Source organism: Pipistrellus hanaki (genome assembly GCF_964339955.1).
Source record: "Pipistrellus hanaki genome assembly, chromosome: 9".
Lineage (NCBI taxonomy): Eukaryota > Metazoa > Chordata > Mammalia > Chiroptera > Vespertilionidae > Pipistrellus > Pipistrellus hanaki.
In genome coordinates, this window is record NC_140511.1 from 73,361,263 (window position 1) to 73,373,741 (window position 12,479).

Here is a 12,479-nt window from a genome sequence, read left to right on the forward strand (position 1 = left end):
ACTTCTCCAGTGGACAGGAGATGAGTTACAGACATCAAGTGAAGATGAAAAAGTTCTTGACCCATGCCATGTTGCCACCATTCCCCAAAGGAGGAAGTATAAGAGTCCAAGCCCATGATGTCATTCCAAGACAACCACATCCTAGTGAAATGCACATTAGGATGGTAGTGAGTTAAAGAAGGAATCAGGTAACAGCTTCTCATGAGATAAACATGAGAGTAAGTGCCATTATCTCAAAAGCATGAATGAAATCCATTAGAAGCATTACTTTTTTTTTTTTAATTTAGAAGCATTAACTTTTAACAATGAGATTTATGGCACAAATGACATGTAAGAATGTAGCACATCCTTTTGCTTCATTCCGTGCCAATGAAGAAGGATAGGTAGAAAAGATTACAACAATAGCCCCTTAGCAACAACCAACCACATCACATAGCCAGTCACTGAATTTGTTGCTCTGCCAGGAATGCGTTCAGGAGTTGCCACACACATAAAGTACATTATGCATTATATTCTATGTCGCCAAAGGAAGCATGGGGATATCTCTCACTGACACTAAGTGAAAATATCATTCTTAAAGGGAATTCGTGTTCTTTTACAAGACAGGGTGCATTGCAATGTTTCTGTGATGCAGACAAAAAAATCATGCATAGGAGCTCGCAGAGTCAAGTTATCTGGCCTCACTTAGACATGGTGACAAGACTTGAGCCCAATTTCCACAATCCCACAATTCAAGAATAGAGAAGGTATTTATTTTATAAGTCTGGGGGGTGGGGGTGGGAGAGGAGGAACTTGTATAATCAAGAAGAAATCTCAAACAGACATGGCAAAATGGCCAGATGATATCAGACAGGTATTTTTCTCAAGATGTCTGGTTTCATTTCTTCAAACTTTGGGGTTCTGACCAGATGCTTTCTAACAAGCCCAGTATTTTATAGAACCATGCTATAAAGTGTGGATGCACATCATAGAGTAGATTCATTTATAAAACCAGAGGGAGTATTTTACAAGATCAGAGTTTCTGCTACAACCTCACCAGGGAATGCCCCAAACTAGACCTGAAAATGCCATACACAAGGGCATATTGTCTGTGTCTAAAATAAAAATAAAACTTATTGTCCAGCTGCATGGCTCAGGGGTTGAGAATCAACCTATGAACCAGGAGGTCATGGTTCGATTCCTGGTCAGGGCACATGCCCAGGTTTTAGACTCAATCTCCAGTTAGGAGGCAGCCAATCAATGATTCTCTCTTACCATTGATGACTCTCTCTCTCTCTCTCTCTCTCTCTCTCTCTCTCTCTCTCTCTCTCTCTCTACTTTCCTCTCTGAAATCAATAGAAATATATTTTATAAATAAATAAATAAATAAATAAATAAATAAATAAATAAATCTTATTGTCTTCATTCTACCCTAGCACTGGGGTTCACTTGTTATCAATGGGAGGGAAAAAGACCTCAAAATCTTAAGTTTTGCTTCTCACTGACTGAATCATTGCCTCCTGACAAGTAATGAAGTGAGAAAAACCACTGAATGGATTATAAACAAGAAAAATTTCATCCAAACATAACCTATTGATTCAGTTTTCAAATGCATGAACACATGTGCATACACTCCCCTCACATACACACTGCTTTATAGGTCTTCTATCATTATCTTTATAAGCAAAATGACCTTTTAAATACCCAGTAACCCCACTGTTGTTTTCAACATATGGGTTAACTGAGTAGAATTTCCATTGTGAAATATAAAGGTTGATTCTCTTCTAAGAAGGTATAATGTTCTCATTCAACAATTTTATTTAACTATATACAAATACTTAGAACAAGTATAAATTAAGTATTTGGATTTTTGCATAATTTTTCCAATTAAATTATCACATCCTTACTTCATATTTGAGCTTTGTACTATAATCAAAAAGGGGGTCATTTCTGTATAACACTCATGGGCTTCATCAGTTTTCCCTGGGGCCTTTCCTCAGAACCTGTGATATAGCCACATAATTCTTTGATATGTCTATTGTGCTGTAACATTCCATTGATAAGGTCCAGAGGTCACCACCGGAATCTCTATGTTTTGCAAGTGCTGAGAAAAGAATTGCTGAGGCTAGTGCTGCTTTCCCTCTGGGAGGTTCTGTTATGTCTGGATTTTCAACTACCCTCCAGTAATGATGTCCCCCCACCCCACATCACCATCACCTTCTGACAATAGGCTCATGAATTCCAAGCTTTTTAAGTAGCTTTCTGCTTTTTAAGTACAAATTGTCTTAAATAATCTCTGAAATATAGTATTGGGTCCCAAAGAAGACTGGTACAGAATCATCATTCTGTTTTCTGTTTATTTTTGCATGTGTATTTTTTTTTTAATTTGTAATTATTTATTTATTTTTGTGACAGAATCCCGTTCTGAAGAGACAACTTATTTCTTCTTCTATCAGAAGATGTTTCTCTCTCTCACTCTACCTTCCTCTGTCAGAAAACTCTGTTCTTAACTCAGCCCATAATCCTCAGGCATGTAGCCAATCTATCAGGTAAGTAGTGAGGTCTAGGCATGTTGGACATATTCAGTGCAATATCCAGGACGTATTAATCTATGTCTTAGCTGATGCCTGAAATGTTTCTTTTGTTGTCTGAGGAACATTCCTCAAACCAAGGAATTCCCAAACCCTTTTAGTTTCTCCCTTTGGATTCTAAGTGGATGTTTCTTATATTTTTGATTTAGGAATATCCAAGAATGATGATTGAGGCATAGTTTAAAAAATGCTACAGGCTGTTATCCTAAATGAAAGCTTCTTCTATTCCAAATATGATAGGCATCTCTCCAAGAAACAGGTGAGAAGTATACTTCCTACTTTTTTGTCCTTTCTTCATTGTCTAGTAGTGAGACTTGTGAGTGTTCTAGAAAACCTGAGATATTTGCATATAAGTACAATTAATAGCAAAAAATATGCCCCGAAGTTACACTGGCTTAAAAACAGAGAAAGAACAGCCGTAGTTTTCAAATATAGACCATCTGAGCTATTAACTCTCCTCCAAAGAGTAAAAGGGATGCCTTTCTATAATGCAGTGAGGAACAGAATGTGAAGAAGAAACTGCATTCATAAAAGATCTTCATAGAAAATAGAATTCCAAAGATCATGGCACCAGTCAAGCTTTCTTTCAAGGTGCCACTAGTAAGCACCAACAGAATACACTCTTCATTATACATTTTCATAAACACATACAAGTCACCCAACTGGAACCACTAGGTATCTTTGACTCAAAAACCTTACCTCAAGATATTTTTTAAGTTTCACTTTTTAAGTATGTTGTCTTTTGGGGCAACCTGGCAAGTTAGCATTTTTCTTCCAATTTCTAAGACTTATGTGCAGATTTGACAGCTCTTCATTCTCTGGGGATTTAAAAAATTTTACTCTGTGGAAATAGAAGATGTGGCCGTGTCTAAAAATAGTCTTCCCTATTCTTTGGAATCACTTCACTGGCTCATCTAACCCAGAACTGCTGACCGCCATCCTTCTTACTTGTGCTTGTAGAAAGCTGGGTCTCCTCTTCCTCATGATGTTCATGGTGAATGAGAGGAGACTGGTCTTCCGGGGCCCAGTTTTCTCCATAATCACTGGTGCCACTTCTGTCCACATCTGTGATTTATATACACTGTAATTTTTTATCAACTAACCTTTGATGGTTTGTTCTTCCATTACAGTACATGATATTGAACAGCCTGAGCATCTACTATCCACACTTCTGAGCGACTTCACTAATCTCTTGCAAGGGAAAAAAAAAACCATTGGGCACGGAATTTCTTAATGACGACTTGTTATTCCGCCATAACCACTTTCTCAAGGGCAGCACCATCAACCATTTTAATGTATTCATTCTTATAATGGAGCAACATAAAATATCTTGTGCCCAGATGGTATGATTGATAAATGACCCCTAAGTTGAACTGAGGATCGTCATGAAAATTCTCTAAAAATTTGTGATGAGATATTAACTACATTTCCCACTGTGTCCTATCAATTGACTTTGAGGGGGAAAATATCTTTAATTAAGAATGCATATCCCATTACCAGTCATCCTTGTGGTAGTCTGAAGTGATACTTCTGGATTTAAAAAGCCTGGGCTCCACTGGCTCCAATTCCGGTTCTGTGTTGAGTGGTCAAAAACCCGTGGTGTGGTTGCAACTGTGGTAACGATGATGAAGTTATTAGGAAAATGGTTATTTCTTGAGCCTTCACCACCTGTTTTGCACTTTTCCCCCTTCTTTGGTCTGTCCAGTGAATCATCTATACCAGTTTGTATAGATGGTTGAGTGGAAATGGAAGGAAAGCATAGAGTGCCTTCGGCTTGGTCCAGACATATCGTTAAGCATCTCAGTGTCCTTTGCATTCTGCCTTTGGGGCGAGAACATGAGATCTTCTGGAGAAAGCAGCCAAAAAAGCTGCAGCAGGAAGAAGAAGAAAGCTTTGGAAACACCAGCCCTCCACCGAGGATAACCAAAGACGGCAGAGCGTTGCCCATCCATGCAGCCATGCAGTCAATAATGTCCTTTGCATTTGAAAGCCCAAGGAACTTGCATCACTGGCAAGTGCACTACATGTAGATCCTCAGGATGAAGAAGTAGGTACCTGGAAGTTATTCCATGATGATCACTTTATCTCATTTGTAGTTTTGGTGGGAAAAGAAATACTCTGGGCATCCAGAACTTTCCTATAGATGATTCTAAGAAAGATTATCTACCTATAACAGCCATATGATTTAGCTATACACTTCTGAATATTTATCAAACACCTATGATATACTCATCAAATACAAAGCACTTAACCAGCAAGCCATTCACAGCCATTGGGGGGGGAGGGAGCGGGATGGGGGAGCAGAGAACAAGATGAATAGATCCAATAGGAAAACACCATAGGGAACCAACCACCAGCATCACAGCAGCTCACCAGGGGGCAGGGCGGGAAAAGAATCATATATCCACCAGTGCTCTGATACTGTCACCCAAAATGATAGGGCCGGAATAGGAGACACACCCAACAGAAGGATTATGACAAAATCAGAACCAATGTCTTATGTGAAAAGGTATATTGGCAAATCCTAATTCTTTCAAACTTTATATCGATACCCAAATAATACAAAACTCTTTTCAGAACTATACTACTATCATCTCTATTTCACAAGTTAAAAAAAATCAGGTGTGGAATCACTGACCATATTCTCAATAAGTATGAAAAAAGTGGCAGTTTTCACATCCTTACAGAAGAGAGAGGCATCCTGTTGAATTATGTGCACAGGTGCCAAACAGAAAAGTTAAACGAAACCGGAAAATATACCACAAAGATGAAAAATATCAAGGGAAGTTTTCCTCTGTACTGTGATCACAAAATTTATTTTTAGGTTGATCTGTTTGCATTGCCACCCAAAAGTGTTTAGTTTCTCATTTCTAGACCATCTTTTTGTTGGTGGCCCCACCTGGAAGATGGGGCTACATCCTAACTCAGGAGAGACTGGGTATTAATAAAGTTCCAGTGATTTTGGTTATTTAGCTTTCTTCCTGAAGTTACTAGAAAGAGTTTTTTAGACTAACCTCTGCAGAGGTCTCCAGGCTAAGGAGTATACCATAATGCATCTAGTTTATCTCAAGTTTTTGTTCTATCAATGCAATATTTTTAGATGCTTTCAAGGCCTAAACTATTTTTTTGGTTCTCTCCCTTCCTGAGTGCTGTCCTTTTGGGGATGATTCTCTCAGATTAGAATGGACAGAACCCAAAACAGCTCATGTGGCACCCTAAATGGAACCTTCCCTAAGGAAAAGCAGAGCTGTTATGAAATCAGGTCTAGGATTTTCATGTCTGTTCAGCAATATCCTAGATCATTACAGGTATGAATAGGAAACTCATTCATCTGACAGAATATTAGACCAATCATTGTATTTTTAAAGGACATTTTTTTTTCAGCTCAATTTCCATCTATTTTCTCAAAAAGTTTTATAATTGTCACAAATTTTAATACTATTATGCAGTGGTTTCACTATTTATTCTTAATAATTGGCACTGTTTTGTTCAAGCTCACCTGACATTTGTTCTTTGCTTCAATGTCTTTCTGTTATATTGGTGCCCAGTTTGTTTGTTAAAACTTTGGATTTATTTCCTTGATCTCAATCAGGTTTTGATTATCTAAGAACATTCTTGAGTTCTAATTACCATTGTTTAAGCCTTTTTAGGTCTTTCTAAGTCTTTAATTTAGGATCATCTACAACTTTGAATTAAATGAGTCCCTTGAAGGCAAGAGCTCTGACTTTTTTTCATATTTGTGTTACCAGCACCTAAGCACAGTGACTACTCAATGAGTATTTCTTGTAATATTTTACTGTGCCATTTTCTGACAAAGTTCAATGGTTCAAAAAAAAAACCTGTAGCAGCAGACCACATAAATAAAACAGGAAGAACATGAGGCACTAGGAATTTCATAAAAGATGCTTTTCCCATTTCTCCTCCAAATACAGTTTGGCTTCTATTAAAAAATATATATATATTTCTTCCTTTAATATCTCATCAAGGTATGACTAAGGTGTGGTCATAGGCTTATGCTCATTGTTTATATCAACTGTTTCCCAAAAGAGGTACTCTTGGGCATCACTCAGATTAATTGGTAAGCCTTGCATAAATGGTTCTACTGTAATTGATTATTCTTACTGGTGCTGGAGATAAAATCTTCATCATCATCAATGCCTGTTCCAGAATGAATGGGGTGTTTGTCTCTTTCATCTTCATTTTCTTCCGTTGGCGCCCAGCCTGCTGAGATGATATTTGAATCCGTACCTGTTGTGGTGACTTGCATTAGTAGCTGAGCTGGATGCCAAGTAACCCATTCGATAAAGGAAGAAAATCAGGCACAGAGTGTAAGATGGAATTGCCAAGATTTTAATAAGAAAGTGAAACATTTGGCGCGTATACCTCTAAATTAACATATCTTGGTCTCTGAAGCTAAACTATGGATCTAAAAACAATTTCCTATTATCTTTACAACTGAACATTCTCTTTTAAGAAGTTAAAGAATAAATATAGACACAACCCAACCAAAGAAGTAAAAGAATGAAAGGCAAATAAACACTGCCGCATGCTTTTAGATACACTTAATAACTTATTAAGCACGTGTCATTAATATCCTTCCAATCACATTCTCAAGTCCATTGCTTCAATAGACCACGAGTTCCTTGAAGGCAAGAGTTCTGGCTTTTTTTTCCCATACGCCCAGAATAGGATGGTAATGTTTCATGTATGTGTGCCTATTTGCTTTGTCAAGCTACTTTAAAAAAAACCCTTAGACTTCTAAATACATCAGTCATTTCTAAAATTTCATAGTTATATTCACAATTTGCTAATTCATTTTTTATCTTCTCTAGCATCATATCAGTGTACTGTAAAGACAAATGAAAGCTACACTGCAGTTCCCAGCAATACTTTAGCATGCAAGGGGCAAAAGTCAGTTAATTAACAGAGGAAGTCATAGCTAGCATTTGTTAGTCAACCCTTCTGATTGCCGAAAGTGGCAGACAGTAGCCAGGATTTGGAGAAATCTCCCTCTTCTCCTTGTGGAAGCAATCACAAGAAAGACGGAAACCCTCCACCTCTTCATGGTTACTGCAGATGTCTCTTTACACAAAGGGTTTCCTGCATTTCGAATCAGATTCACGCTCTTTTGGAATGAACATTTGTCTTTTCATCTGTATCTACCCCAAGAATAGTTCCACTGATCAAAATGTGCTGTATTTTGTTAGCTCTAGCTAACAAATAACTTTTCAGGCTATTGTATTGTTTTTCTCCTGAAAAGTAAAACAATGTCAAATGACTTGAATCATTGTAGAATACCTTCATAGTCAAAATTTTGTCTGACATGAAGAAGTACCTGGCTCCTTTTCACATTTCCCCTTATTAGCCTCCTCCTGGGTTATCTAAATTCTATAGAATGAAAAGAAGAAATGTGCTTAATAGTGCTATAAAATCAATATATAGACCTCAGAGTTCATGGTCCTTCTAACATCATTAAAAACATTTGTAAAACCAGAATGGACTGTAGACTTTGACAGTATCCCCAAGGTCAATGAAGATTATTGAAGACTGTCAAGAAAACATATGAAATGAGATAATAATAACGTACTACCAGCCATTACTGTTGTTGTGTGAAGATGGTTCTTGGACTCTGATGGTTGAAACAACCATGAAAACCAATCCTCAACTTCTCGCCTCTTAAAAGCACAGAAGTTCCATTTCTTTCAGAGGCCCAAACTGGAGTTCATAGGATGCCAGAGATGGAAGTACCCTAAATATCATCTGATTCATGCTGCTCATCTTAAAATATGAAAAAACTGTGCTGTACAGATCTTGACTTGTGTGAAGTCAGAAAACTAAACAACAGAAAGGTCTCAAGAGGAGCATGAAAGCTGTCTTTGAATTCTGAAAAGCAATAATGTAAAAGAGGAATTAAAATTTTTGTCTGTGCTCCAAAAAGGCTCAATTGGGACCTTTCTGGAGATGACTATTCTTCCAAATGTTGAATTTAAATGTTAATCATCTGAACTACCCAACAATGAGCTTCTTCATGAAGAAAGATGTCCCTCACCATCAGAAAGATCACTTAGGAGGAAAGTTGTATAAAAGAATAAATGATTAGAACTTTTGATGGAACTAGACCATTTAAGATCTTCTAATCTGAGCATTTATGATTCTAAAACCTAGTTCTTCAGATTCTTAGCCCTTCATCTTCTGCACATTCTATCTTGGCCAACCAATATCATTCTCCAGAATTTGGGATATGATATTTCTGTGAGCAGTTCCAGACACATTATCCCAAATACACAGAAGGATGACACAAGAAGTGAAAAATGGGGGGGAAATGCCTTTCTGCTTTTCTCCATTTAGAGTCCAAATCCTCTAGCAATCTTGCCCATGGTCACGTTTTATATTAACACTATATTTTGCGTAACAGAGCAGGACATTTTGAGTTCCAGTTTTGGATAGAGGAAAATTATTCAGGAAAGACAGAGATGAAATAACCCAGTGATTTCACTAACAAGACCAGAAGTAAGAGTCATGACTTGAAAACTATTAAAGACTGCCATTTCTGTAATCATGACGTGCATCAGAAGAACATTAGCTAATAAAGGACAAACTGGAAAAAGTTCAAACAGAGAGACTGAAACCATCATTAAATTCCCAAATATAAAATTAAGCTGAATTAGATTTCATTTTGTAGCTGTCAAAAGAAAGTTCAGAAATGCCCCAAGGTGAAACATTGACAAGTCTGTTTCCTTCACAATGTTTATCCTATGAAGATGAACATTTCAAACATTTAAAAATAGCATATTCTTTATTCTGCACTATCTATCTTCCTCCTCCCCGCTCCCTCTCTCCAGCATTATCTTAATCACTATGATATGCAGTCATAACATTGGCACTATTTTCCTTCCTTGAGCATTTGTCAAAATAACAAATACATTTTATTCAATGTCTTAACAGCTAAGCAAATGTAAAGGACCATTTTGATGGCTCTCCTTCTGTAGAAAGAATACCTAATTATTTTGAAATATGACCAAATCCTCCATCAATGAAAGTTAATAAATGAAGACATGCTTGCAATCTCCCATTACTATAGTCTTTGAATCTTTTCCAATAAAAGTTCTCAGGTCAAAATACTTTGCAGGAGGTTAAGGTTAACAGTCAAAGATCCAAGGAGCTTGTTAGAGGCCTCGACTCTGAGGTAAAGAGCAGGTCGCTTCCTACATTTTGCAGTTGAGGTTTTAGATGTCCACACAATTATCCCAGGCCTATGTGTTCCCTCTGAAGATCAAGGTTTGCCTCTGTTATTATTGACTGTGATAATTAGCAGAAAAGAGGAGTATGCATTTTCTGATACTTTTTTCTAAAGTAGTTGCTCTGAAGGATTCTAAGGGAAGCCCCTAAAGAAACAATAATTCTGATTATTTGGCATGTTGCTTAGGGAGTATCCAGTAGTATGTATCCCAGACTCATAAATGAGATGGTATCACACCCTGCTCTTACTAACAATCACGACGGAGCATCAGTAGAAAATGATAACAGATGTCCTTTTCCTCAATACTGAAAGACTTGGCATTTGGGACAGCAGAGAAGCAGAAGACATAACATTTTACCGGTTGTTGCTATTGTTTGATCCTGAGTCTTAGGCTGTGGATTATCAAACCAAGACTATATCCAAGGAATGTGGTCCTGAGCTGCTGCATGGCTGTTTGAGTGCTCAGTGGAAGTAACTGAATCAACTGTGAAAACATCGTTTAGTGAGGACTTTCTACAAATTCGTTACTCTATCTAGTATACATAATGTCTGTGTCTATTATAGAATGAAGATTAGAAAAGAAGGATTGAGGCCTTTTTTTTACATTTCCACTCTCCTAAAGTCTCCTGGAAGCTTAGGATAAGATCAGAAATGCAAATCTTATATGGGTGTCAATTCAGAGCTACTCATTCTTCAAATGGAATCCCCTGAATACAGACTCAAGGAGAAATCAAGTAGCAACTAAATCACCTATAATGGAAAGAAATTTTATATTTACTTGAATGGATGACTCAGCTATACACTGAAGGTCTTCAGCATAGAATTTCATAAAGTTGCTTTTATTCATCTATTTTTGGAGTGTCTTAAGAGGTGCACCTGTATCTTTTGCGTCTGCCATTTTACCCAGGTAGCTCGTGATGACAACTGGCATTTGAAAGCTCCACTGTCACTCACTAACCTCAAGTCAAGCTTTATACTTTATATAAGTCAAGCAGGAACTTTGCAAAGGGTATGTGTTCAAGGTGGTGAAATCAGATCTCAAGCATTCCTCCATCACTTTCTGTCACTTTTAATTCTAATTCAGAATGTATTTCCAGAAAGGAAAAACAAACTTTCTCAAGTTAAAAAAAAATTTTTTTGGACTCTGTTCAAATTAGAGAAAGGATGGTTGGTAATATTTTACAGATTGAAATATCTCATTTGAATCTCAAGTTGGACTGAATCCAAAATGTTTCCCAGTAGATGAAGAATGTCAAATATCACCAGAATATAAATCTAAACCACTTGTTAAAGTCTGATGATAAAAGTTATGACTTCTTTTTTCCTTAAAAAAGTGATCCTACACATACACATTCTAAAACGTTTGCATATTATTTCAGATGGTCTTGTATACCATATGGCTGTCATTGAATCTGCTGGAAGTCAATGAATTTCAGGTTAAAAACTTTAACTCTCTACAGGCAAATGTCAACCACCTGCACAATACCTTCAATGCTATCAAGGACACATTTGCTCAGAATAAAGAGTAGAGAGATAGGAGCCAATTTCACCAATGATGCCCTGAGATAAACATGAGCAATTTCCCCCCACCCAAGTAAGCCATGCCAGACCAAAAAGAAAAATAAATAAGTAAATAAAGACACACACACAACACACACACACACACACACACACACACACACACACACACACATTCTTAGTCACCCAGAAGACAAGAAATAGACTGTTCCTAGGTAGTTTCCTGAATGTTTCCTGAATGAGTATAGTTTCTGGATTCCAAAGAATTCCAGATCACAGATAGGAAGGGAGCTGATGATATGCCTCCAGGAGGGCTCTTCCAAAAATAACACAGTAAAAAGTCTGCTGGCAATCAAAACCTACCCAGATGGCTGTTTTATTGGCTTTCCCTACTGCCCACCCACTAAGGACACTTAAGGAAGGGATGAGCCAACCAAGCCCAAGAGCGATTCTAGGTACTCAGCCAACCCTCCTCTTGACCTCTGTCCTCCTGCATGAACTGGGGAGGATTCGCAATCACTCCCTCTCACTAAGTTCCAACTCTCGATCCAACAGTCATGATGTTTTGAGAATCTTTGGGCTTAGAACATGTGGCGTACTTAGGAACTTACTGGTGCTAACTTTTCTAGCTTGTTACATGCTCCTTTCAAGTTTCTCCCTGACTGTTTTCTGTGACACTCTTCTCTGCATGCATTGGTTTGTTTGGAGTTGCCATCGGTCCACTTGGGTCCTATAGCCCTGAACTCACTCTGATGGACAAATGAGTCTCTATCTTCCTTAACTACTAAAAGCAACTTAGCTAAGTGCTCTGGAAAGAGGGAAGCACAATTCTCTTCTCACCCCAAATCCTGCATTGTGTTTCAGCAAAACCTCCTAGCACACTCCTTCCTTGCTTTCTGAACAGTGTAAGGCTCCATGAAAGTAGGTCCAACTCCAACTCCTCAGTAATGAGGGCAGCATCGGGCACAGAGACCTCAAATATTGGTTGAATGAATAGCTTAGCTTACTAACCCTTACTTCTCCTCTATATCACTGTCTAAGGGTATTGTCTACTGGGTCCTAAGCATTTGAATAAACCCAATACATAGTAGGTATTCAATATTTGTTTGCTGACTAACAGGCAGAAAAAGTGCAGCCCTTAAAAGATGTGC

General features: G+C 37.7%; 1 protein-coding gene across 13 annotated transcripts in view; it reads right to left on the reverse strand.

Moving 5' to 3' along the window:
- CD44 (CD44 molecule (IN blood group)) overlaps window positions 1–12,479 on the reverse strand; it is an 81,427-nt gene that overhangs the window by 22,510 nt on the left and 46,438 nt on the right. For 5 of the 13 annotated variants that reach the window (XM_084894440.1, XM_084894447.1, XM_084894449.1 and 2 more), the window contains exons 6-8: window positions 6,693–6,818; window positions 4,068–4,181; window positions 3,519–3,635 (exon numbers count right to left, since the gene is read on the reverse strand). The exons of 1 other annotated variant lie outside the window; for it this stretch is intronic. In XM_084894440.1, the coding sequence (XP_084750566.1) occupies window positions 3,519–3,635; window positions 4,068–4,181; window positions 6,693–6,818 (357 nt within the window). The remainder of the gene's footprint in view (window positions 1–3,518; window positions 3,636–4,067; window positions 4,182–6,692; window positions 6,819–12,479) is intronic. 7 more of the 13 variants (XM_084894446.1, XM_084894445.1, XM_084894451.1 and 4 more) reach the window with 2 other exon arrangements.